This window comes from Vipera berus, assembly GCF_964194415.1.
Source record: "Vipera berus genome assembly, chromosome: 1".
NCBI lineage: Eukaryota > Metazoa > Chordata > Lepidosauria > Squamata > Viperidae > Vipera > Vipera berus.
Window position 1 is genome coordinate 189,492,792 of NC_138202.1, and position 26,538 is coordinate 189,519,329.

At 39.5% G+C, this 26,538-nt stretch overlaps 1 protein-coding gene across 1 annotated transcript in view; it reads left to right on the forward strand.

Moving 5' to 3' along the window:
* Positions 1-26,538, forward strand: part of MLPH (melanophilin) — a 100,968-nt gene that overhangs the window by 23,174 nt on the left and 51,256 nt on the right. Inside the window, exons 4-9 of the mRNA XM_081312766.1 lie at positions 1,810-1,964; positions 6,855-6,878; positions 8,747-8,835; positions 10,333-10,458; positions 11,160-11,365; positions 21,152-21,311. Coding sequence (XP_081168892.1) covers positions 1,810-1,964; positions 6,855-6,878; positions 8,747-8,835; positions 10,333-10,458; positions 11,160-11,365; positions 21,152-21,311 — 760 coding nt within the window. The remainder of the gene's footprint in view (positions 1-1,809; positions 1,965-6,854; positions 6,879-8,746; positions 8,836-10,332; positions 10,459-11,159; positions 11,366-21,151; positions 21,312-26,538) is intronic.

Genomic DNA, 26,538 nt, shown 5'->3' on the forward strand with positions numbered 1-26,538 from the left:
GACAAGAGTTTTGGCATCTCCTCTCTTTATTATGTTTCTGACTGGACATTAAACAGTAACATTCTTAAGCTTTTTAATTTCTCATGTGAAGTATAGCTTTCATGACTTAGCACATCTTACAAAGAATATTGTGTTTAGTTTGGTTAGTTTTTGTTCATTTGAATCTACCTCCTGTTAGTAATACCCTAGATCTAGAACTGAAAACAAGTCATGGTGAGAGATAAATGATGTAACCTGCATGGTGATGGGTTACAAACCATACCCTTTTATCCTTGTGGCCCAATGCTGAATGCAACTATTTAAATTTATGTCATGCTGTTACAAAGTATGTTTGTTATCTCTTCTCTCTGTGGACATCTATGAGAGTAGAAACTAGAGGAAGGAATGGATTGTGGGCGGGGGGAAGAGAAAGATGCTAATACTGACTTTTTTCATTATTAAAAGGAGACAAACTATAATCCAGAGGGCATAACACATGATATGCTGAAAGATTCCTGCAAAGATGACAATAAATTCAGACACCCTTTTCTTTCTTTCTTTCTTTCTTTCTTTCTTTCTTTCTTTCTTTCTTTCTTTCTTTCTTTCTTTCTTTCTTTCTTCCTTCCTTCCTTCCTTCCTTCCTTCCTTCCTTCCTTCCTTCCTTCCTTCCTTCCTTCCTTCCTTCCCCATATACTCATCTCTATCAGCTTGAAGCTGCTTTCTTTCAAATTCTTAGAATTCGAGAATTTGATCCACTTTCCAGATTGGCAAATATTTAAGACTATGTTAAAAAAATGTTTAAAAAGATATTATAATGCAGTATTTTTAAAAGTTAAATTTGCAAAAATAAGAGCTGTGCTTTGTCTTTGGTCTTTTAAAATGCTAAAGCAATAAAGGTGTAAACTTTAAAAACCTATTTTTCATGGATTTTCCACTGTTGCTTATGGCCATTACTTCTCCTTTACCTGCATTTTCTGTTATAGCAGAAAAAAGCAGCCTTTTTTGTTTCTTACTTCCTTGATCATCAAAAATTAACAACACTAAGTAACTAGTCAGATTTACCCTAATTCCTACAGCAACATCATTGCCATGATAGTCCTTAATTGATGAGGATTATTCATATGATCTGTATAGAAACACACAGATAATATGAATAATCCTCGTCAGTTAAGGACTATTCCATATGTAGAGTCACCAAATGTGGGACATTGTTTAGAACTTTTTGGAACAATGGCTCCTACTTTCTGACACAATACCACATTATCTTATTTCAAAACTAAAGGCAATTCTCTTTACCTAGAATAATTTTGAGAAAATAAAGCCTTATGCTAGCATTATTCATACACAGGTAACTAATGCATTGAATTAAAAATACTTAATATTGATACATGTTTATTGAGCCAAAATTGTGAAGAAAACTGAGTAACTGGTTCTTTAAAGAGGTTTCTCTTCACATGAGAACAGTCAATATTTTATATATATATATATATATATATATATATATATATATATATATATATATATATATATATATATATATATATATATATATATATATATATATATATATCTCATATCACCATCTCCCCTATAAGAAAATTCTGGGTGGCTTACAGGTTATGTTGGTGTTAGAACAGCAGAGCCCTGGTTTTTCTATCTAGATGACTATCCTGAATAGGAGTAATGTATCAACAGTGCTCAGATTTATTAGTTATATTTAAAAGCATTATCATTTTATCAGTCTTCCTCACTGAAACCAGTGGGAATATTTTAACTGAATGAAGAATTCATCCTGGCTAACGTGTATACTGTCTCTCATCTCTTGGGCAGGACTGTCAAAACTGGATCCTTGGAATGGTATTATGAACATGTCAGAACTCGTTTCAAGCATTTTGGAAGTGCTAAGGTGATTCGATCTCTCTATGCAAGGATGTCGCATGGACAGAAAACGAAATCTACTTTGCTTGGTATGAGCAATGGTCTTAGTAAGATCTTCTCAGTAACTTTCTTTAGAAAGCTTGGAAGATTCTACAAACCACTGGATACTGAATTAAATAGCACATCACTGTAATTATCTTTGAATAACTGCAGTCTATTTCCACATATTACATTACTCTCAGGCCAAAGAATGTGGTTTTCCAGCTGGTTTGATCCCCATCAACTTTGTTTTAGAAAGTTAATCACCACTGGGAAATGGTTTGGAAAAAGTGAATTGGAATGAGTAACTGGATAGTTATTTCATTCTAAACTTAGGGATATCCATTTGAAAGTAAAAAAGACCCATTTTTCTAAAGATAATAATATGAAAAATTTGAAAGAATAAGTTGTTTGTAAGAGTGAAGTGTTTGACTTTTATATTTTCCAGCATCCAAATTTGGTATTACGTGCCAGGAGAGGTAATGATAATATATGGAGAGATAATGTAGTAATTATTATATAATGTAACTTTCTTGATTGCTTAAAATAAAGCTTTGTGACACAGTCACATTGCCTCCAATATAGTAATTGAGAGTGTCTGTGAGCTTCCAGTGTTGGCTCTTACCTGTCCATTTGATTAGAAAAACTAGGAACATTCTGTTCTAAAGAATCATTGATTTCTACCATCCTTTTTTCGCAATGACCACAGAATACTCACCAGAAATAATACAACTGAAAATTGTATCAAAAATATATTTGATTAATAAGCAGGAGTTTCTAATCAACAACATTGCAAACCATAAGAAGTTATCATTATTATGGTATGCTGTTTTCTTGAAGTGAAATACTTCTGTTGTAAATATAGTAGTCCTGTGTATGGTACTTCAGTTGCCAAGGGAAGAAAATGCTTCAGAGAATATAGCAGTGCTTATATAGCTCCATCGTAGAAGCTGCACAGTCCCAGGGAACTGTATCTTAATATTTAAGAAACTTAAGATAGGTCTGTACATTTGAGAGCATATTTTTCCTTGAATCCAAAGTATTGCACAGCCCAATTGATAATACATATGTTTTTAGAACTATGGTATGGTTTTAGAACTTTATAGATTTAGAACTGGAAATGTCACATTGTTTTACAGTTAATCAGGGTTTAAACTGAGTGATAGGGTGGTAGGGATATGACACTGTTAGAAAGCAACCTAGTATTACGGAATTGGATTTTATTCTTCATATAATGTACTTCATATTATATACTTTAAAAATATCTGCTTCTGAAAATGCCTTAAGGATTTGTACCCTTTTTTTGTTTAAGTAGCCACAAAAGAATTGTCATATATCTGTGTACAAGCATTTATGGAACTTTGCTTGTGGTTATTTTCTTTCCAGTTATGGCTCTTTGGATCCAACTCAGAATTCCATTCTCCTAGTCAGAACGCATTGACTTTCTGCTGGTTTCTTGGGACCCATTAACTTCCAGTCTCTTTCCTTTAACACAGTCTTTAGCATGGCTAGAGTTTTTTCAAAGCTACATATTTGTGTTTAGTGAACATCCTATTTCTTGTTTGGTGCTTGCTTGTTGTACTCACCACCTTTCATGCCACAAATAAGCTTCATGAACATTCTGATAGTTTTCAGATACCATTTATTTTACTATATGTAGTTTTATATATTTATGATCTTAGAAACTCTAAAATGAATTAGAACAAAAATATAAAAAGAGTAGAATCTAAATTCATGATTTGGCAATACCAGTCCTAAGGAAATAAAAATGTCACAAAAAATAAGCAGTTTTTAGAATCCATCAGTATGGAACTGTAGAAAAAAAAATAAAAAGTATGATCTGGAAATTGCAGATATGAAATACTGCATCTTTTGAGGAGGGGGCATACATATTTTACTAACTGAATAACAAACCAATAACTAAATATTACTAAATAAAATAAAATAAATGAGACCCAGTTTGGAGTACCGTATTTTCCGGCGTATAAGATGACTTTTTAACCCATGAAAATCACCTCAAAAGTTGGGGGGTCGTCTTATACGCCCAGTCGCCTTATACGCTGGAAAATCAGTGGGTGGCGTCTGGCAGGAGCCAGCAGGGCAGTCCTGCGCACGCACGCACTCCCCGGCTGCTCCTTAGCAGCCGGGGAGTGTGCGCGTGTGCAGGACTGCCCTGCCGACTCCCGTCCGACGCTCTCCCCTCTTGAGGCAGCTGTTGCCTCAGGAGGGAAGAGCCGGCTCGCTCTTCCCTCTTGAGGCAGCAGCTGCCTCAAGAGGGAAGAGCGTGGAGCCGGCAGGGAAGTCCTGCGTGCGCGTGCGTTTGCAGGACTTCCCTGCCGGCTCGCTCTTCCCTCTTGAGGCAGCAGCTGCCTCAGGAGGGAAGAGCCGGCTCGCTCTTCCCTCTTGAGGCAGCTGCTGCCTCAAGAGGGAAGAGCGTTGGACGGGAGCTGGCAGGGAAGTCCTGCTCCTGTCCGACGCTGCGCTTCCGCCGGGCGGTGCTGGCCGAGACGAGCCAGCAGGCAGCCGCCGTAAGCGCGGTGCTGAGGGGCAGCAGCCCCACGCGCAGCAGCAGCCGCCGGCTCAGCAACAGGTCCGAGCGCAGGAGCCGCACCGCCAGGCTGCCCAGGAAAAGCAGCCACACCGAGAGGCTGCATGCCCAGTCCAGCTCCATGAGGGGCAGGGCGGGAAGCCGGCCGGGAAGAGGGACCGGGAGCCCGGGCCGAGCGCGCCTTGGCCAACGGTGAGAGGGAAGCGGCACATGAAAAAGAGGCTGCGGGCGGAGCTGCCCCGCCCTGCGCCGAATGGGAGAAGTTCAAGGCCTGGGGGGGAAAGCAGGAGGGGCGCCGGCCGTGGCGGGGTGGCGGCTGCCCTCCGGCGCTGCCTGCCGCCCAGGAAACGCTGCGTCTCGGGGGCCAGCAGAAGCGCGGGAGCAGTGGAAGGGCCAGCGGGGCCAGTCAGGCCTTCGCCTCCTCTGCGATGGACAGGGAGGGCAGGGCATGTAAGTATTTTCCGGCGTATAAGACAAAGAACCTTGAAAAACCTCTTAAAAGTAGGGGGTCGTCTTATACGCCGGGTCGTCTTATACGCCGGAAAATAAGGTAGTATATCAGGCTAGAAACCAGGAGACCGTGAGTTGTAGACCCGCCTTAGGCATAAACCCAGCTGGGTGACCTTGGGATAGCCATTTTCTCTTTGCCCTCAGATGCAGGCAGTGGCAAACAACTACCAAAAAACCTTGCCAAGGGACTTGACCTGGCAGCTTCCGACAGTGGGATACAATTGAACAGAAGGGTGGGGGGGGGGAACCCTACAGACTCAGCCAGGTTTGAAGTTGAGACAGAATATGAAAACCCATATACAAGCATAAGGCTGGTTAAACTGACCCTCTTCCGTTGTCCTGTATCTTCTCCCTCTTTTAGTATCTGTATTAACAAGGATCAGCATTTAGGTCTGATAAGATGCTGTATTCTCATTTACTTGAATGCAGGTAGAACACTGTTATGGTCAAGGTCAGATAGATGTATACATTCACTTCCTTTCTATATGGGTGAAATTGGTGAAATCACTCCTGCCTTATCGTAGCCATAAGGCAGGAGTGTTGGGAAATTTTACTACAGTCTGAATGAAAATTTAGCTGCACTCCGCCTTGACAACAAATATTTAGAGAGAGAGAGAGACTTAGAAATCTTGAGGAAATTCAGCTAAAATTCAAGAAGGTATTCTGATTTGGATTAGATTTACAGCTGTATCCTTTATGACACAGTTCTTAAAAATGACTTCACAATAATTTTATATAACAAACCTGGTGTCATAGCCAAGCCTTAATCATAATCATAATCATAATAGTAAAGTTGGAAGGGGCCTTGGAGGTCATCTAGTCCAACCCCCTGCTCAGGCAGGAAACCCTATACCATTTCAGACAAATGGCTGTCCAGTCTCTTCTTAAAATCTTACAGTGTTAGAGCATTCACCACTTCTGGAGGCAGGTTGTTCCACTGGTTAATTGTTCTAACTGTCAGGAAGTTTCTCCTTAGTTCTAGGTTGCTTCTCTCCTTGACTAGTTTCCATCCATTGCTTCTTGTCCTGCTTTCAGGTGCTTTGGAGAATAGTTTGGCTCCCTCTTCTTTGTGGCAGCCCCTGAGATATTGGAACACTGCTATCATGTCACCCCTATTTCTTCTTTTCTTTAGACTAGCCAAACCCAAGTCCTGCAGCCATTCTTCATATGTTTTAGTCTCCAAGCCTTTGATCATCTTAGTTGCTCTTCTCTGAATTTTTTCCAAACTCTCAACATCTTTTTTGTGATATGGTGACCAAAATTGGCTGCAGTATTCCAGGTATGGTCTTACTAGGCTTTTATAAAGCGGTACTAATATCTCACATAATCTTGATTCTTGATTCTATATAACCCAGGATTGTATTGGCAGCCGTTCCTTATAAGGCCTTAAAGGCCTTGAACATTAACAGTGATGAAGGAAACCATAATTTGGAGGGAAAATATTCCATAAGGTGGGCATCAAGCCCTGCTTCCTGGCATCATCAGATGTATGTCCCTCACAGATTCAAGTTTCAAAAACTCAGATATTCTGTCCTTTTGTCATTCTGATAATTTATTGGGTACATTATATTTGTGCTAACTCAGCTTTGAGTAAGACTGTCACAATTACATGAGAGTGTGTAGGAAGGTCACTCTTATTCTTGCACACATTTCATGGTGCAGGGACAATCAATGGAATACAGGGATGTCCCTATCACATTCCAAGTGTGCATAACTTAGTATTGTTAACTATTTAATGCTGTGTACGCCATTTCACAGATACGCAAAAGGGCTGCTATTTTCTATTGCTTTTTGTTGATTAGCTATGAACTCCGATAAATGTAATTAGACTTTGACCCTACATCATGTTTACTATAAAGTCTGATTTAAAATAGCATAATTTCTTTTATGTGTGGCAGAGTACATAGCTTGCCAGATGTCACCAGTAAGTTGCTTTTTTTCATAGTAATTTACAAATTCTTTAGACCCTAATACAGTGCTGTCCTTTTGAAAGAATCTTGAAAATGGAGTCTCTTAATATTCCAAATTTCAGATATTGAGTACATACTGTAGGCAGGAATTCATCCATCAAAACAAAACAAAAATCCAAAAACCATACAAATGTGCATCAGATGTTAATGTCCTGAGCAGAAGTGGGACAAAACTGTAACATTGCGTTTGAGTTGATGATTTATATGGACACATCTGTTCAAATTTTTTTTGCATGATACAGAAGTGGTTTGCCATTGGTTACTTCCAAGATGTTTGTTCAGTAGCTTGCTAATGCAAAACAGGACTTTACAGCTTTGGGGAACTCCCGAAAGGGAAACAGTGCTCTTTTAAGAAAATAGCTTATGCCAGGAAGGGAGGTAACCGTTTGAAAATTGAGCCAAAGGGCCATTCCTTTCACAGCATCTGAAGTACTGATTCCTTGACTGAGATTGTTCCATATCTTTGTTCCTAATTTCTTAATTGTGTCATCGTAAACATGTTGTTTAAGCTATTATTGTACCATTTCCTATTGGTTCTGAGATCTGATTTGTATTTTAAATAGTCTTGTTTTATTTTTAATTGTTTCATTTTCCTTGCAGTTTAGTTCAGCAAATGATTCACTTCATTTTTCTCCCTTTTTTCCCCATTCAAGTTTTCATCTCATTTCCCCATCATATTATTTGAGAATCAGTTCCGTTTCTTGGAGATCCTTTACTTTAGCCACAAATTTACTCATGGATCTGAAATTGGCTACAATGGTTTTTTAGTATGGTTGAAAAAGTCTTTTAAATTCTGTCCTCAAACAACCTGGGTACAGACACTTTCTGTTAAAACAATCAAAAGTCACAGAAGTATAGCTTAAAATTCCTAAACATGTTTCAATGAATCTTGGCAGGCTGCATTCCCTCATGCATTTTAATGTGTCTGAAAAAAGTCCAAGTCTGTTATAAGATAAAATGTAGAATTGTTTATATTGTTCCATACTTGCCAAGGGAACAAAAAACAGCCCAATTTCTGAATCTCATTTTGGATTTGGCTAATGTTTCAAAGTAGGTAGACTGACTCCAACTGAGCCCTAGTCAAATTGAGGCAAACCTCTGAATGAAATCCTGTGGTCTGTTGTGGATCTGCAATTAATTCACCATACTTGGTCAGGAAATTACAGATACAATCACCTTGAGGAATGTCCTGTTTATTTCTGATAAAAGTCCAACAATTAACATAATTAATTTTAGGTGATAAGGTGCAACACTATATTTTAACATACTTACAGTCCATAGAGTCAGTCTGTAATATAACCAGTGGCTATGAATATCATATATCAACAGCAGCATTATGAGATGAACGGGCCTCTTTGTTGGTAGAGTTTAAGGAATACCCACAAGAAGTGGTACAACCAAGAAGGCCTTCTGATTATTCCAGCAGTCTGACTAATCTACAGTGGGAGAAAATGGCATCTCAGGTGCCCTGCCTTCCAAGTTACTTACATTTGTCAGCCTAACTAGCCAACAGCAAGGACAAGTTCCTTCAACAGTGTCTTTATATGAGAATATTTTTCACTAGCTGTTGCTAGCAGGGCAGTTGTAAGAAGGGCATTCATGGACCAGATTACAGTAAACGAGAAATGAAGTTACCATTGGGAATGAATATACAGCAATATCAATTTCTAAATCAGTGAAATGAGGTTGGCAGCAATTGAACCTGACATCTTCTGGAATGTAAAATGTGGTCTGTAACTGAGCTGTAGCCCCTCTCCAGTTGCATGATAGGTATGTAATCAGCATGTTTGTTTGCATACATGCATGTGTCTTTCTTATCCAGGTGGTTATCACCTGTACAGGAATAATGAGAGTGAGGAAGAGGAAACAAGTGATGATGTGGATGGAGCAGAATCTGAGTCTTATGCCAGGGTAAGGATAATTCATGTAACTTTTTTTCCATGCATGTTTTACATAATGTGGAATTTCTATTAAATCATATTGCCCTTTCTTTTCCTCACTGCGTCCCCTCCTCTGAATTTATCTTGAGGAAAGATGCATCTTTCTGACACAAATTTCTTTTGGTTTTGAACAGTCAAAACAAAAGTCCTAGTGAATTTGATACATTTCCAGAAATGTGTTCATTTATGTCTGAATTCTCAAGGAAGGACTCTTTTCCACTGTCTTCTTTCAATATATGTTTTGATTTCTCAGTCTAACCTATAATCCTGATATTCCCAGTTGAGATGAGATCAACCAGGTGTAATCTGCAGAGGCCTGATGAAAATGAGGAGTATCTTGGCTGTCTATACAGAAGGCACTACAGTACAACTACAGTACTAAAATATAAAGAAAATAATTAAAACATTTTGCCATTCCACAACTGCTGAGACTAAGTGTGCAAAAGTATGGTCATATTATTAAATTACTGATCTCTTAACTGAATCTTTGTACCTAATCACAATAGGGTGGCCTCTCCCAGATAAATAAGTTATAAATTTGAAGATAAATCAGTGAGAGTAGGAAAATACTGCATTAATGCTGTTGTTCTGAAATCCCCTTGTCCTTTAGAGTCACTTTTCATTACAGCAACGCTAATTTTAAAAATGGTTCTTTCAAAGTTGGCTAGAAGGTAAGAAAACATAAACATTGTTGGTTTGCACAAGATATTTAAGAGAGGATTTTAAGAAATAAATTATATTTAAAAGATATTTAATAATATTGCTTCCCCCCTAGCTGATATATTTATTAGTGTCACAGAGAAATTAATGTGAATTTTTATGTGCCAAAAACCAAGAAATCTGGAACTATCATAGCAAAATGAGATAGTCAGAACAATCCACTAGATGAGAGACACTCTGCTAGCTAAAGTAAGCAAATGAAGTTTTTTAATGGGAATACCTACCTCTGAGACCCCATCAGGTGACAATCCTGTAAGGACACGTCCTTGAAGAAAGTAACCATATTTGATCTGTTTAGATAGGCAGATGAATACAGAAAAAGGCAGTCTGAACCCACATAAGGGCCTTAACAGTGATTACCAGTACCACAAATCAACAAGTGTTCAGTGAAGCTCCCAGAGTAGTGGGTCATTTGAATCCAGACCACTGCATTCTGCACCAAATATAACTTCCATATGTTTCTCAAAGGCAGCTACATCTATAGCTTGTTAAAGTAGCTAAGTAGGAGGTGACTGGGGCATGAGTGACTGACTGTAAGCGGGCCATCTGGATATAGGAAAGGTTGCAATTGGATATAGAAGAAGTATCCACAAGATGTGCAGAAGCCTTTCTAGCTATGAGTGCTACTATCATACAGTAAATACCAGAAGGGATGTTATCTTTTATTAAAAGTCATGTGAAATGTAATATTTTGTGATCTTCTGATGCAGTGAAATTTTAAATCTTTTACTTTTTTGTGCTTCCTAAGATGCGCAAGAAAAAGCGCCTACTTTCTGTACATTCCTTTGATTTTGAAACCGACTCAGAATATTCTTCCCAATCTCGCCGTCAATCTGTCCAGCTTTCTCCATGTCCTGGGAAAGAAGGCTTTCAGGTATTAGGGTTCTGTTGGTGATTGTGGTGTGAGTCTATCATCCTTTTTTCTTCTTTCAGTTTCTTTTCTACTCACTGAACTTTGTTAACCCAATGTGTAGCCTAAGAGTTTTCAGTGTGAGAAATGTATTCAAACTAAGGCTGTTGAAAATCTATGAGATGCCTGGGGCTCTTGGCTTTTTTCGGGGAAAAAATCAAAATGTTCCATGTACTCAGCAATGTGAGTCTCTCAGCAGAAACTATATCTTTGCAGCACCTCCTGGATTGACTATCTGATCTCATAACCTGGGCAAAAAAGCTTTTTAGATTCTTTCATAATGTGAGAACATAGCTTGGGTTTGTAGTTTCTTACTTCAAAGTTTGGCATCTTGGATGAGTTCAGTTTTGCTGCATTTTCAGAAGGTAGGTAGAGTTGGGTTGAATTTTTGTCAAATATTAAGAAATGTGGCTTGAGTACCAACTTTCAGCTTTAATGTAGTCTTCACCCATTTCAGTGACTTTGACCAGGTTCTACCATGTCTATGCGCCATGAAAATGTGTACATATGTTTTTGGCACACAGGGCTTATTATACCACAGCTGATTAAAGCTAGATGGTAATGCTCTTAGATTAAGAAGTTGTTGGAAAAGAACAATTGTAAGTGTGCAAATGAGAGAATATGTAGCCTACTTATTAATACCAACAGATGATGATTCTTCTTAGAGCACTGAAGATTTTCCAAATGGTGAGGAAGTCTCCATGCAGAAGGACTCCATGGTAGCAGAAGCAGACTTGGCTGCAGTCTTCCATCATATCTTGCAAGAGCAAGGGAAGCACACAGCTCTTCCAGAACAGGAATTCAGTACGGAAGTCCAGTTTATAGACAACTCACATATCAAAAACCTGGAAACAATCCCCAAAGCTGGTAGGTACTTCCAGCATTAGAGGCAATCTTAAATTGCCAGTGTTAGAGGCAGCGTTTACCTAACGATGTATCTTGCATTTTCAGGACAGTTCAAACTTTCAGAAATGTATCCCGTTTTGTTTACATGCAGAGATTTTATATTTCTTTCATAATTCACCGAAAGGCAGCCCATCATTAACAGTTTTCTCACAGTCTTTCCAGCAAATTAAAAACTGGCATATAATTGACTACTTAAAGTTTTAAAATTGCAGGTATTTTTATATTGGAATTTATTCTCTGTTATGTCAGAACAATTGACCAAAACCGTAGAGAGAAGGTATTTTTTCAAGATTCAGAATGATTTGTGTGATGGAACTCAGCAATAGCAAATAGAAGGATGAAATAAAAAGGGTGAAATAAACATAGGGAAAAAATACAAATACATCTATTCATATACATATATATGAGAAAACATTTGTTTTCAAAATTACAATTAAAAGCGATCCATTTAATTACCAGGTTGATTGAGAGTAATTTATGAAAGAGAAATAAATGAACTACCAACAACCATCAAATGCAGCTCTCCATGTCATAACAAATATTATTGCTCATTTTCTTTTTGGCCCAGCCTATTGTCCAGGGTTGTGGTTGCAGGGACAGATAGGAAGAGGGAATGTTATATATGCCACATTGAATTCCTGAAAATAATTTTTAAAAATTAATGTGATCCAATTAAAAAAATGTGGCTGTTCTGTTTGCAAAGAAGGAGTACAAATCCTTCCCAGGCCAAGAGACATTTGCTTTTCTGCACTTTTAGCTTTATTCAGGGACTGCAGATTTTCAGAAATGATGAGCTCGTTATCACTTCTTTTCCTGTCAACTATTCTGCAACTTGCAGGAAAGCTGTCTGTTGTTGGGAAAACTCTCTTCCCTAGTTTTCAAGATTTGTATTAGGCTTTCCTGCTGAAGACTGCCTCAGTCAGCCCATTGTGCTTTTAACTGGACATGGGAAATGGATGCCTGAATCCAGATGCATGACAAAGGCAGATGGTGAAAAATAATCACTTTGATGTACCTCATCATAGAACAGGGCAGAAATATTTTCTTATTTTCCCACTGCTGACTACATTGCAGAGTTTTAGGGTATTACATTTTCTATATAATAGGTACAATCTAGTTATGTTTCAAGTCTTTGCTGCGTCAGAGGGCTCAGTGTTTTACCGATACTATAAATATCTAGGAAATGAAATTATCAGAAACCAAGTTATCCCTAATGTTGTTTCTCTTAACAAGGTGACAAACACTGGAAAGTGCATGAGCAGTGATCAGCCATCTGCTTTTCCTCCGGTTACAAATAATGCCTTTTTTAATTTGCTATAGGTTTTCTTAACCTACAGGTGATTTGGATCACTGAGATGCTGAAAACTATTTACAAACCTGGATTAGGGAATAAAGGGGCAAAGTTCCAGAACCTCCAACTTTCTAACAAAAGCTTTCCAGTTTAGCTACAGGGAAAAATTCATGAGATTACTCATATCAAGGTAAAGTATTTGGAGACCCTGGCCCAAACAGATCGCTTGGACATTCCTGTCTCCTATCATAGGATATTTGAGAAGTATAACAGGGAAGGAAGAAGCTACAGCTCAAAGAATAGGTTTTACATGCTGAATACTCAATAAAAGACAGTATCATATATTGAAAGTATCCTTAAGACTGGAACCCAAAATATGATAATAACAACAACAACAATATAACTTGATAGGTAGACAAAATTGCCAAATCCAGTCTGAACATCTGTCTGATTGTGCGATGATAATAATATAATAATAATAACAACAACAACAACAACAACAACAATAAAGGCGGCCTTACTAGGAACTGCTTCCATCTTGTGACGATATCTGTAATACCATCAAACATCCACATCTGCCTATCCCAGGTCCTTTGTAAGGACTCGATAGATAGACAAAAATGCCAAATCCAATCTGAACATCTGGCTGACTGTGCGATGATTAATAATAATAATAATAATAATAATAATAATAATAATAATAATAATAATAATAATAACAACAACTTTATTGTCACTTTGAATGTACACCATTTGGCATACATCAAAATGAAATTTCGTTGCATACAGCTCTCAAAGGACCACCACCTCCGATATACTCTCCTTGTTTGTGGTCAGCTCAAGTTTCAGATCGACCATTTTAATCTATAGGGAGCGAACGATGGCAAACAGGACAGATGAAAATGGAGCTCCATGTGGATTAGCCTTCAAATTAGCTTGTATTCCTGCACGACAATCTCGCCTCGTTTCCTTTTTCTGATCCTGACTCTTCCACCTTTTTCTTAAAGAGGCCTTGCTTCTTTTCACCCCTGGAGCACGCTGCTGCCTCCACCAGCTCCTCCAAAAGCCTCTCTCTCTTCCTCTGGGCCTGCTGACAGCCTCATCCAGCTCCTTCGCTCCATAAGCCCCGGGACCTCTCCTCCTCTGCCTCCATCATGCCCTTATTTGCATAATATTTCAAGGTGCATGCTTTCAAACATGCAAATAAATCACCACAGAGCCCCACACAAATAGAACTAAGCAGAAATGGCCATTCAGAATTCTGCATCAAATTTATGGGCATAGAAGTTAGGTGGGGGATTATTCCTAATTTCTTCTGGGAAAGAAGTTATTGAACACAAGATTCTAATAGTGGTAAAATATCGCTGCTGTTGAAACTTTTACAATTTCTTCCATTTGAATTTCATTTAAGCATGGGAATCTAGGGAGCTTTCAGGCAAATAAGAGATGATTGTACAGTAAAAGACAAGATATTCACACACACAAATAACACATCCTGACCACCTTATAATTAAATAACAACCCCAGATTCTACCCAGGAACATTTATCTAAAAGTATTTTTTTCCTCAAAAATATTTCTGAAGCGTACTCTTTCATCATACAAACCATAAGAATTGGTAGGAAAAAATGCAGTGTTTCATTTTTACTATTCCAGGGTGCAACTCCCCTCCCCCACTTTTTCATATCTTTTGTAATATCCATGATAAGACTCTTTTTATTTATTAAATTTTCTTGTGGCCCATGTCACTGCAAGATGTCTCCGGGTGGCTTACAATAAACAATAAAATGATACATACATGCATGCATAGTAGTAATACAAATTTAATTATGATTAAAATTATGGTAAAAAGATGAGGGAGGAAACAGTGCACATGATACATGATACTCCCCCATTGGGGCTTCAAGAAAGAAAATCTCCATCAGTAATGTACTTGTTGCTTTGGAACCTATTGTTATGCCAGATTTGGGGCTGGGGCTGTTTTAAATACAAACTCTTCCTTTATTCAGCCAACACTTAAAAATAATCTAATTACCATGTGCTCTTTTAAAAATTATAATATGAAACTAGCTACAGATTCTATTACCCAATGCTGCCATCCACCTGTGCATCAACACTTAATTTAGAATTTGCAGGATGGATACAAACAATGAGAACAAGGAGATGCCAGGAGGTCAATACATATTGAAAAAGATTTATTAAGGAATTGTCCCTGATCAGCATTAAAGACCATTAGAGCATCAGATGAATACAACCCCAAACAGCCAGGTAAACCCAAAGGGCATGATTCACAAGCTGGGAAAAAGTAATAAATCTTACAGCCTTCACACACACACACACACACACACACACACACACACACACACACAGACTACTCTTTGGAATCCTGATTTTAGTTCTGGGATAACTAATTGTGGAATTTGTGTACACACTGGAGAGAGGGGATTACAAGAAAGTAAGCAAACCCACAATAGAGAACATACTGTACATTGAAAAGAAAACCTTAGTGTCAATTGTTGGCTTAGCTTATAGGCAAGCTTTGACCCTTGAGCAACTAGGAAGCAAAAGAAAGTCTTTAGAGTGAAACTGATTAAGGTCTTGCCAGTTTCAGATAGCAGGGCCAGCTGAGAGAAGGTGTTAATTAATGAAGGTCACAGAGTTGAGCTTGTTAACCCACTCTTAGCACCTTTTAAGGCTGGGAACAAAAGCAGTTTAAGAGATAGCTTATTTAAGCAATCTTTGCAAGGGGAAAAATTCTGCAAAGGTGGGGAGGAAAAAATATGGGCCAGGTCGTCAGGCATAGGCCATCCAGTAAATTCAGATCTCCAGTCGTACAGGTTTAATCACTCCCTTACAGGAAATAGTCTTGCAAATTTTACATTGCCTTTATTAATTGTACTCCAATTAAAATTGATAGCTCAATCTTAGTATCTGTGAAGGGTAAAAACATTTCTTCTAACTTGCTTAATGTTTGCAGAGAGGTTTTTTTTCTTTTGGTGCCTTAAAGCTGCTGTTGACTCGTGGCAATTGCCCAGGCCAAGTACCTGCTGTTTACTTGGCAAGATTTTTGGACGTGGTTTGCCTTTGCCTCCTTCCCAGGTTTGAGGGAGAGGGACTGGCCTGAATTCATTCAACTGGCTTTCTATTTCATAGGCATATATTTTTTTCTTAATTTGCACCATGGTTTGAGTTGTTCCTGTTGAAAAAAGAACCTAAATCTTGAAGGATTTACAATACCAGTTCAAGAATATTTTAAATTTCATGCAAACCCTAGAATACCATAAAGTGCTTTCCCTGGTTTCTGTCAGTGGTCTTCGTTCCCCTTTTTGCCTCAAATTCTTCTGAAAACAGAAAATGTTACTGGTGAATCAAGTAATTACCGTATTTTCCGGTGTATAAGATGACTGGGCGTATAAGACGACCCCCTACATTTCCTGTTAAATTATAGGGTTTGGGCTATACTCGCCGTATAAGACTACCCCTCTTCCAATGCACACCAAATAAAAATTAAAAAACATCAGATTTGATTTTAATATGGTAATTTTCCCCTTCATGGATTACTGCCTTGTCGTGGCAAAGGGGCTTGCGTAATTCAATGAACCTATGAGCTATGCCGTGCAGGGCCACCCAAGACGGAAAGGTCATAGCAGAGAGTTCTGACAAAATGTGATCCACTGGAGAAGGAAATGGCAAACCACTCCAGTATCTTTGCCATGAAAACCCTATGGACAGTACCAAAAGGCAAAACGATATGACGCTGGAAGATGAGCCCCTCAGGTCGGAAGGCATCCAATATGCTACTGGGGAAGAGCAGAGGGCTAGTACTAGTAGCACCAGAAAGAATGAAGCGACTGGGCCAAAGCCGAAAGGACGCTCAGCTGTGGATATGTCTGGTGGTGAAAGGAAATTCGGTTGCTGTAAAGATTTTTTCTCCATAGGAACCTGGAATGTAAGATCCATGAATCAAGGAAAGCTGGACGTGGTCAAACAAGAGATGACAAGACTGAACATTGACATCTTAGGTATCAGCAAACTAAAATGGACAGGAATGGGTGGATTTAATTCAGATGACCATCAGGTATACTACTGCGGGCAAGAATCCCTCAGAAGAAATGGAATAGCCTTCATAGTCAATAAAAAATAGGAAAAGCAATACTGGGATACAATCCTCAAAATGACAGAATGATCTCAGTTCGAATCCAAGGCAAACCATTCAATATCACAGTAGTCCAAGTCTATGCCCCAACCACCGGTGCTGAAGAGGATGAAATTGACCGGTTCTATGAAGCCCTACAGCACCTTATAGAACTAACACCCCAAAATGATGTCCTTATCATCATGGGGGATTGGAATGCTAAAGTAGGAAGCCAAAAGATAACTGGAATAACAGGCAAGTTTGGCCTTGGAGTACAAAATGAAGCAGGGCACAGGCTGATAGAATTTTGTCAAGAGAATACGATGGTCATAGCAAACACTCTTTTCCAACAACCCAAGAGACGACTTTACACATGGACATCACCAGACAGTCAACACAGAAATCAGATTGACTATATGCTCTGCAGCCAAAGATGGAGAAGCTCTATAAAGGTAAAGGTAAAGGTTCCCCCGCACATGCGTGCTAGTCGTTTCCGACTCTAGGGGCCGGTGCTCATCTCCGTTTCAAAGCCGAAGAGCCAGCGCTTGTCCGAGGACGTCTCTGTGGTCATGTGGCCGGCATGACTAGACACCAAAGGTGCACAGAACGCTGTTACCTTCCCACCACAGTGGTCCCTATTTTTCTACTTGCATTTTTACGTGCTTTTGAACTGCTAGGTTGGCAGAAGCTGGGACGAGTAACAGGCGCTCACTCTGCTACGCGGCACTCGGGATTCGACCCGCCAAACTGCCGACCTTCTGATTGACAAGCTCAGCATCCTAACCCACTGAGCCACCGCGTCCCTGGAAGCTCTATACAGTCAGTAAAAACAAGACCAGGAGCTGACTGTGGCTCAGACCAGGAGCTTCTTGTTGCAAAGTTTAGGCTTAAATTAAAGAAAGTAAGGAAAAGCGCTAGGCCAGTCAGGTATGAATTAAATCATATCCCTGTTGAATATACAGTAGAGGTGACAAATAGATTTAAGGAATTAGATGTGATTGACAGAGTGCCTGAAGAACTATGGACAGAGGTTCGCAACATTGTACAAGAGGTAGCAACCAAAACCATCCCAAAGAAAAAGAAATGCAAGAAAGCAAAATGGCTGTCTGAGGAAGCTTTGCAAATAGCTGAGGAAAGGAGGGAAGTGAAAGGCAAGGGAGAAAAAGAAAGATACGCCCAATTGAATGCAGAATTCCAGAGAATAGCTAGAAGAGATAAGAATGCCTTCTTAAATGAACAATGCAAAGAAATAGAAGAAAACAACAGAATAGGGAGGACCAGAGATCTTTTCAAGAAAATTGGAGAGATGAAAGGAACGTTTCATGCAAAAATGGGCATGATAAAGGACCAAAATGGCAGGGACCTAACAGAGGCAGAAGAGATAAAGAAGAGGTGGCAAAATTACACAGAAGAACTATACAAGAATGAGCTTAACGTCCCTGACAATCACAATGAGGTGGTCACTGACCTCGAGCCAGACATCCTAGAATGTGAAGTGAAGTGGGCCTTAGAAAAGCTGAGCAACAACAAAGCTAGTGGAGGTGACAGTATTCCAGCTGAGCTATTCAAAATCTTAAAAGACGATGCAGTAAAAGTGCTACACTCAATTTGCCAGCAAATTTGGAAAACTCAACAGTGGCCACAGGATTGGAAAAGATCAGTTTACATTCCAATTCCAAAGAAAGAATGTTCAAACTATCGCACCATTGCACTCATTTCTCATGCTAGTAAAGTTATGCTTAAAATTCCACAAGCTAGACTCCAGCAGTATGTGGATCGAGAACTACCAGAAGTACAGGCAGGATTTCAAAGAGGCAGAGGAAATAGAGATCAAATTGCTAACATACGCTGGATCATGGAGAAAGCTAGAGAGTTCCAGAAAAACATCTACTTCTGCTTCATTGACTATGCTAAAGCCTTTGATTGTGTGGATCATAACAAACTGTGGCAAGTCCTTAAAGAGATGGGCATACCAGACCATCTTATTTGTCTCTTGAGAAACCTATATGCGGGCCAAGAAGCAACAGTGAGAACTGGACACGGAACCACTGATTGGTTCAAAATTGGGAAAGGAGTCCAGCAAGGCTGTATACTGTCGCCTTGCCTATTTAACTTATATGCAGAGCACATCATGAGAAAGGCAGGGTTAGAGGAATCAAAAGTTGGAATTAAGATTGTCGGAAGAAACATCAACAACCTAAGATATGCAGATGATACCACTCTAATGGCAGAAAGTGAAGAGGAACTAAAGAGCCTCTTGTTGCAAGTGAAGAAGGAGAGTGCAAAACTTGGGTTGAAACTAAACATTAAGAAAACCAAGATCATGGCATCCGGCCCTCTCAATTCCTGGCAAATAGATGGGGAAGAAATGGAGGTAGCGACAGATTTTATTTTCCTGGGCTCCAAGATCAGTGCAGATGGGGACTGTAGCCAAGAAATTAAAAGACGCTTGCTCCTTGGGAGGAAAGCCATGGCAAATCTAGACAGTACACTAAAAAGCAGAGACATCACCCTGTCAACAAAAGTGCGTATAGTCAAGGCTATGGCCTTCCCAGTTGCAATGTATGGCAGTGAAAGCTGGACCATAAGAAAGGCTGAGTGCCAAAGAATTGAGGCCTTTGAACTATGGTGCTGGTGAAGACTCCTGCGAGTCCCTTGGACTGCAAGGCGATCAAACTGGTCAGTCCTAGAGGAGATCAATCCTGACTGCTTTTTAGAAGGCCAGATCCTGAAACTAAAACTCAAATACTTTGGCCACCTAATGAGAAGGAAGGACTCACTGGAGAAGAGCCTAATGCTGGGAAAGATTGAGGGCAATAGAAGAAGGGGACGACAGAGAATGAGGTGGCTGGATGGAGTCACTGAAGCAGTAGGCGTGAGCTTAAATGGACTCCAGAAGATGGTAGAGGACAGGAAGGCCTGGAGGAACATTGTCCATAGGGTCGCGATGGGTCGGACACGACTTCGCAACTAACAACAACAACAAAATGGTAATTTTAATTCAAATACTTATGACATGTAGGTACTTAGTAGGAAAACTGTCACTTATAAACATAAGGCTGTTTGTCATCAAACATGTAAACATAAAACAGTGCAAGTGGATTAAACATAATAATAATAATAATAATAATAATAATAATAATAATAATAATAATAATAATAATAATAATAATAATAATAATAATAATAATAATTTGGAAGGGACCTTGGAGGTTGTCTAGTCCAACCCCCTGCTAAGGCAGCAAACCCTATACCATTTCAGACAAATGGCTGTCCAGTCTCTTCTTAAAAACTTCCAGTGTTGGAGCATTCACCACTTCTGGAGGCAGGTTGTTCCACTGGTTAGTTGTTCTAACTGTCAGGAAGTTTCTCCTTAGTTCTAGGTTGCTTCTCTCCTTGACTAGTTTCCATCCATTGCTTCTTGTCCTGCTTTCAGGTGCTTTGGAGAATAGCTTGGCTCCTTCTTTATGTGGCAGCCCCTGAGATATTGGATCACTGCTATCATGTCACCCCTCACCCTTCTCTTCGTTAAACTACACATACCCAATTCCAGCAACCGTTTCCTATTTTCCTAATTCACTTTTTCACTTTTCCTAATTCACTCTAAAGCTTTCCCTGCGCAGAGCCTTAAGTAACACCAGCTGCCTGCAATTAGTGCAGGTTCGCATCCCACCAGGCTCAAGGTTGACTCAGTCTTCCATCCTTCCAAGGTAGGTAAAATGAGGACTCAGATTGTTGGGAGCAATAAGCTGACTTTGTAATAATGCTGCTTGTGGGGGGGGGGGTGAAAGCTCTAATAAGCAGGCATATACATAGAATGAAGGCTATTGCTAAGCACATTGATTTGTGCTTTAAATTGTAAGCCGCCCTGAGTCTTCGGAGAAGGGCGGGATATAAATGGGATTAAAAAAAAAAGATCAAATGGGAGATCCGCTCCAGGTTTTCCAGCCAGCCCGCCCGCCCAGTTCCTGAGTCAAATGTGACCTTAGAGCTAAGCAGCTGCTCTGGCTGCGGCATTCTCCACCTGCCTTTCAAGTTGGGATAGACTACAGCTGCTCTTCAACTTTAGAAGGAAAGATGCCCAGACCCCAGCCTGTAAAAAATCACAGACTGCAGCTTCTTCTCAAATTGGTCCCGCTTTCCCTGCGCAGACTAAATGGGAGATCCGCTCCAGGTTTTCCAGACAGGCCTGTTCCTAAAGTTTCAGCACCCGGCGTATAAGACGACCCCTGACTTTTGAGAAGATTTTTATGGGTTAAAAAGTCGTCTTATACGCCGGAAACTACGGTAATGAATTGTCCAATCCTCTTCTGTTCCCAAAGGCAGTCCATGGAATGTGCAGCCCCAGCTCCAGTGCTCAGCTAAGGTGGATACTTCTGATGAAGATGAAAAGGGGGCTCAAGAAACTTTCATCTATCAGCCAGTGCACACAAAACACAGGAGCCGAGCATCCTCACAGGAAAATGTAAATCTCTCTGGAAATCAGGTAAATTAGATATTGGGTAACTTTTACGTTTACATCCCAGATTTTTCTATTTTGGAGAGTTTGTTATAGGAACTATAGTAAGACTCAAAAGGACACCAAGGTGAAGAAAATAGGGAATAGTAGAACAAAACAATTACAGATAGCAGATAGTCCTCAAGTTAAAACCACAATTGGGATCCAGTATTTCCATTGATAAACAAGGTGGTGAGTTGTGTCCAGTTTTATTCTCTTATTTGCCACAAAGCAAAGCTGATGATACTGTTTTAGTGACTGGAAATGGGAAAGATTTAAGGAACCCTAGTTAAAGATGAAAGACAAAGTACAAAACCAAGCTGATGCTCAGTATTACATAATACAAACAACTTTGTCAACAGTTCAGTGCAAATATAAGTAGTCCTTGACTTATGACAGGTTGCTTAGCAACTGTTTCAAGTTACAAAGGCTGCACACAGACATGCCATGGTCATATGATCACGTTTTGGGCCCTTGGCAACTGGCTCGCCTTTATGGCCATCTCATTGTCTTTTTTATTAGTTTCTGGCATTTACTTCCAGTTTCTGAGTAAAAATACCCATTGGGGGAATTGATTTCTTTAACAAACACTGCAAAAATTGTCAAAACATTACATGTGATACCTCAACATGTAACCACAATGACCTTCAGAACATAATTCTGGGCTTAGTTACAGTCATTAGTCGAAGAATACCTGTACAATAATTGTATAAGTAGTGGAAATAGTAACAAATGTCATCTAACTGGGCTCAAAAATTCAAAGGGAAGCTAACTATAATATGTACAGATATTATATTGCCAACAAAGATATGCATTACCAAGGCCATGATTGGTTTCTCAGCATGCTTATTCAATATTATGTTCATAATATTTTTTCATATATGGAAAAATATGGAAATACAGGTTGTTCTTGATTTACAGCAGACTTGTGACCTTCTGTGCCGGCTTCCTTGTTGACTTTCTGCAGAAGCCAACAGGGAAGGCTGCAAATGGCAGTTGTGTGCAACCGTTCTGATGCTGCGACTGATCATAAGTATGAACTGGTGGCTAAGAGCCCAGACCATGATTACATGACCATGAAGTTGCTGGTATGGACAGAACTCGGAGGACCAGTCATAACCAAGATATGTTTGGTGTTGTAACTTTGAACTGTCACTGAACAAATGGTCATAACTGAAAGACTACCTATATAAAAATTCATTGATTGGTTGAGTCCAAGCCATTGCATTATGGACAATGCTAACAGAAAGTATGTTTCTCAGCCACATAAAGAATTAAATAATTTCTGGTGCTTCTCTTCATCACTCAGATGACAAACTTTTTATATATTCAGAGACAAAGAATACAGTTCATAGATTGAAATGGGTACAAGCTATAAAATATTTCATCAGACTTAATATTAATCTTTTTGGTATTCAGTCATTTGTTAAATTTTAATGACAATGCATAATTATATTGTAATTAATCTGCAAGGAAACAGAACATAGATTTAATTGATCAATAAAACTACAAGGTACAATATAAATCTAGTATTTTATTGAAACTACAGGAAATAATCTGCTTTCATTCTGAATGCAACCCAAACTAGAAATGAGATGCAGAATATGTTTGTAAACTAACTTTTAGAGTCAGTATACATTTAAGTGGATACTAGCTCAATGCCATGGAACCAACTCAACTCATATTTTCCATTGTTATTTTCCATTGTAAAATTAAATTTACAAGTTCTATGCACTGCCAGTGTAATATTATACAATGTTTATTAATTTGCCCACATACGAATTGCAGCTTGCATATGTTAAGATTTCAGAAGTTACAGCTGGTCCAGAATGTGACAGCATAAGCAGTTAGAGGTACACATCATTATTCTAGGCTACACCAATTACTAGTGGGTTTCCAGGATCAGCTCAATGTGCTGGTAGTCATATATGAAGCTCTAGATCAGGCATGTCAAACTCACGACATCGCGTGACATATCACAACTTTTTCCCCCATTGCCGGCAGTGGGGTAAGCGCGGCTTTGGCGTGATTCATCTGGGCCACAGGCCAGCAGTTTGACATGCCTGCTCTAGATGGTTCAGAGCTTGGTTATATATGAGATCACCTTTTTCTTCCACTGCCTCTGCCTAGCCTAATAATAATAATAATAATAATAATAATAATAATAATAATAATAATAATAATAATAATAATAATAATAATAATAATAATAATAATTTGGAAGGGACCTTGGAGGTCATCTAGTCCAACCCCCTGCTAAGGCAGCAAACCCTATACCATTTCAGACAAATGGCTGTCCAGTCTCTTCTTAAAAACTTCCAGTGTTGGAGCATTCACCACTTCAGGAGGCAGGTTGTTCCACTGGTTAGTTGTTCTAACTGTCAGGAAGTTTCTCCTTAGTTCTAGGTTGCTTCTCTCCTTGACTAGTTTCCATCCATTGCTTCTTGTCCTGCTTTCAGGTGCTTTGGAGAATAGCTTGGCTCCCTCTTTATGTGGCAGCCCCTGAGATATTGGATCACTGCTATCATGTCACCCCTCACCCTTCTCTTCGTTAAACTACACATACCCAATTCCAGCAACCGTTCCCTATATGTTTTAGCCTCCAGTCCCCCAATCATCTTTCTTGCTCTTCTCTGTTCTCTGTACTCTGTACTCTGTACTCTTTCTAGAGTCTTGACATCTTTTTTACATCGTGGTGACCAAAACTGGATGCAGTATTCCAGGTGTGGCCTTACCAAGGCATTGTAAAGTGGTCCTGACAGGGTAATCCGTACCATCTTGTGGGATCCTGGAGGCCTTCTGCAATACCATTCTCAGATATGCATTCAACACTATACTACTTTGCTTTAGAAATTTATTGAAAATTTGACTTTTCAAAAAGGATATGAGCTGAGGTATTTTGTAATTTTGCATTTGGGAGGTATGGCTGAAATAGTTTTTATGTACTTTTCCATAGTGTCATTTCATTTCTACACCTTTTTCATTTATGAATGTTTTATTGAGTTTTTAATGTAAGTTGCCTTGGCTCTTTCTGACTTGGAACCCTACCAGTCAAACAAATCAATAATAGGAGATCAGTGAAATGGGATGGAGAACTCCATTTCTAACTCTTAATCTAGTGCTAGTGGGAAATTCTATTCTGGAACTAACAGCTCTTTGAGAATATACCAAATTCCATCTTTGCTCTTTTCTACTCATAAAAACACACCATATTTCATATTTTCTTTTTTTCCCACGTCCATGGATTTTTATAGAAATGCTCATTTTGTGGAAGTCATTAATTTTACAAGTGTTTGTAGTTTTCTCCATGTGGCCTACTATGGGGAGAACATCTTGAATAGGAGCATGATTTTGGACTAGAAAAGTGGAGCCTCTTGAAAAAAATCTTTCCTCCCCCAGTTACAATACAGTAGCCCATAAAGATTATTAATCACCCACATGTTTTAATTTAATCAAATTAGAAAGGGAAAAGAAAAAAATATTTATCTGCATAATAATATGAAGCAACTTTGAGGAAAAGATGATTCAACAAAGATAGCAAGTCTTGTTTTAATAAAAAATATCAAAAAAAACATAATTCTTTTTTTTTATTCTATGGTCCAAAGATCTCCTGAGATTAGTTATCATATATATTTTAAGCATTATTTGGTTAAAATAGCCAACCAAATGAGAACATGTTTTTGACATGAACATCATTGCCCTGAAATATGAAAAGTTCTACAAAGTATATGATCTTTTTCATGAATTCATTTGAGCACACATTAGCTGTGATACAAATGACTCTGGAAAAAGTGCTTCAGTCAGAATCGAGCTTCTATTATGTACTTATTGTACCTCATAATTTAGATTTATGAGGAAAAAAACAACCTTGTTTTTAGCTGCAGAGATATAGATGCTAAGATCTAATGAATTGGGTTGAGGTAAGGCTATAATTCAATTGTTCTTGCTCCTTATAATGTTATTAGTCCTCATAATGCTATTAGTGTTTAGGTGTACGTAATTGTATTATTCACCATGTTCATCATCTAGCTAAAAGAACCACAGGCAATTTTTCACTCCAGATGTTCATCAGGGCCCCTCAACCTACTTAAAACATTCCACATTGAAGTGAAAGAAGAGCCTAAGAACTAATCTTCATGATTTTGGTTAGAGATGCATAACAAATATTCATCTGATTTTTCTCCAGCCTAACAGAATCCATCAATTGGGTGAATGGTAGACTTCTAGGGCAGTGGTGGCGAACCTATGGCATGTGTGCCAGAGGTGGCACTCAGAGCCTTCTCTGTGGGCACATGCACCACTGCTGCCAGCAGCTTGCGCAGGTCCATTGGGCTGCTGCCCAGAGCAGCAGCCCCACGCAGCACAAAGGAGAAGAAGCGGCCGGCTAGCAAGCCCGAGTAGAGGTGGTAGAGCACGCCCACACCCAGAAAGCCAAAGGCCACCCCAAGCAGGGAAGGCTGGATCCCCATCGGGCCATGGCCCCCCAGTCCCAGCTAGGATTGCGTGCTTCCCCCCATGTATGCTGGGCCTCCTGCCCACCATCCCACCCACCAGAGACCCCCTGGATCTCCCCCAACCCTGCCCGGCCCCCACAGGTGTGCCCCCCATGAGCAACATTGAGGTGGCCATGGCCACCCCAGCCACGCCCACCCAGTCTGCCGTGACAACCTCAGCCACACCCACCCAGTGGGCCACGCCCCCATGCTCCCCCTGAGGGCACCACAATGCTTATGCAGCCCTGGCACTTTGCGATAAATAAGTGGCCTTTGGGTTGTGGTTTGGGCACTCGGTCTCTAAAAGGTTCGCCATCGCTGTTCTAGGGAATTGGTACTTGCAAGTACTCATAGCTCACCCATTGTGTATCATTATGGCATTCCTTTCATTCTGGGCATGTTCCCTTTACCATGGCAGAATTGTTCCATTTGTCCAACTATCGTTGTCTGAATTCTCCAAACCAGAAAAGAGGAAAAGAAGCCCCCTGTCATAAAAGACAAACTTCTTTCCTAATTCACTTTTGATTTTAAAACTAAATCTGTTAACCTTCCATTTTATGGTATAAATCTGTATGAAGAGCTGAGTTCACGGTGTAACATTAGTTTGGCCTGAGATCTTGGAAAACTTCAGCTCTATAAACTTATAGGGCTTGGTGGTGCAGTGGTTAGAATGCAGTATTGCAGGCTAATTCTGCTGACTGTTGTCTGACAGCAGTTTGGCA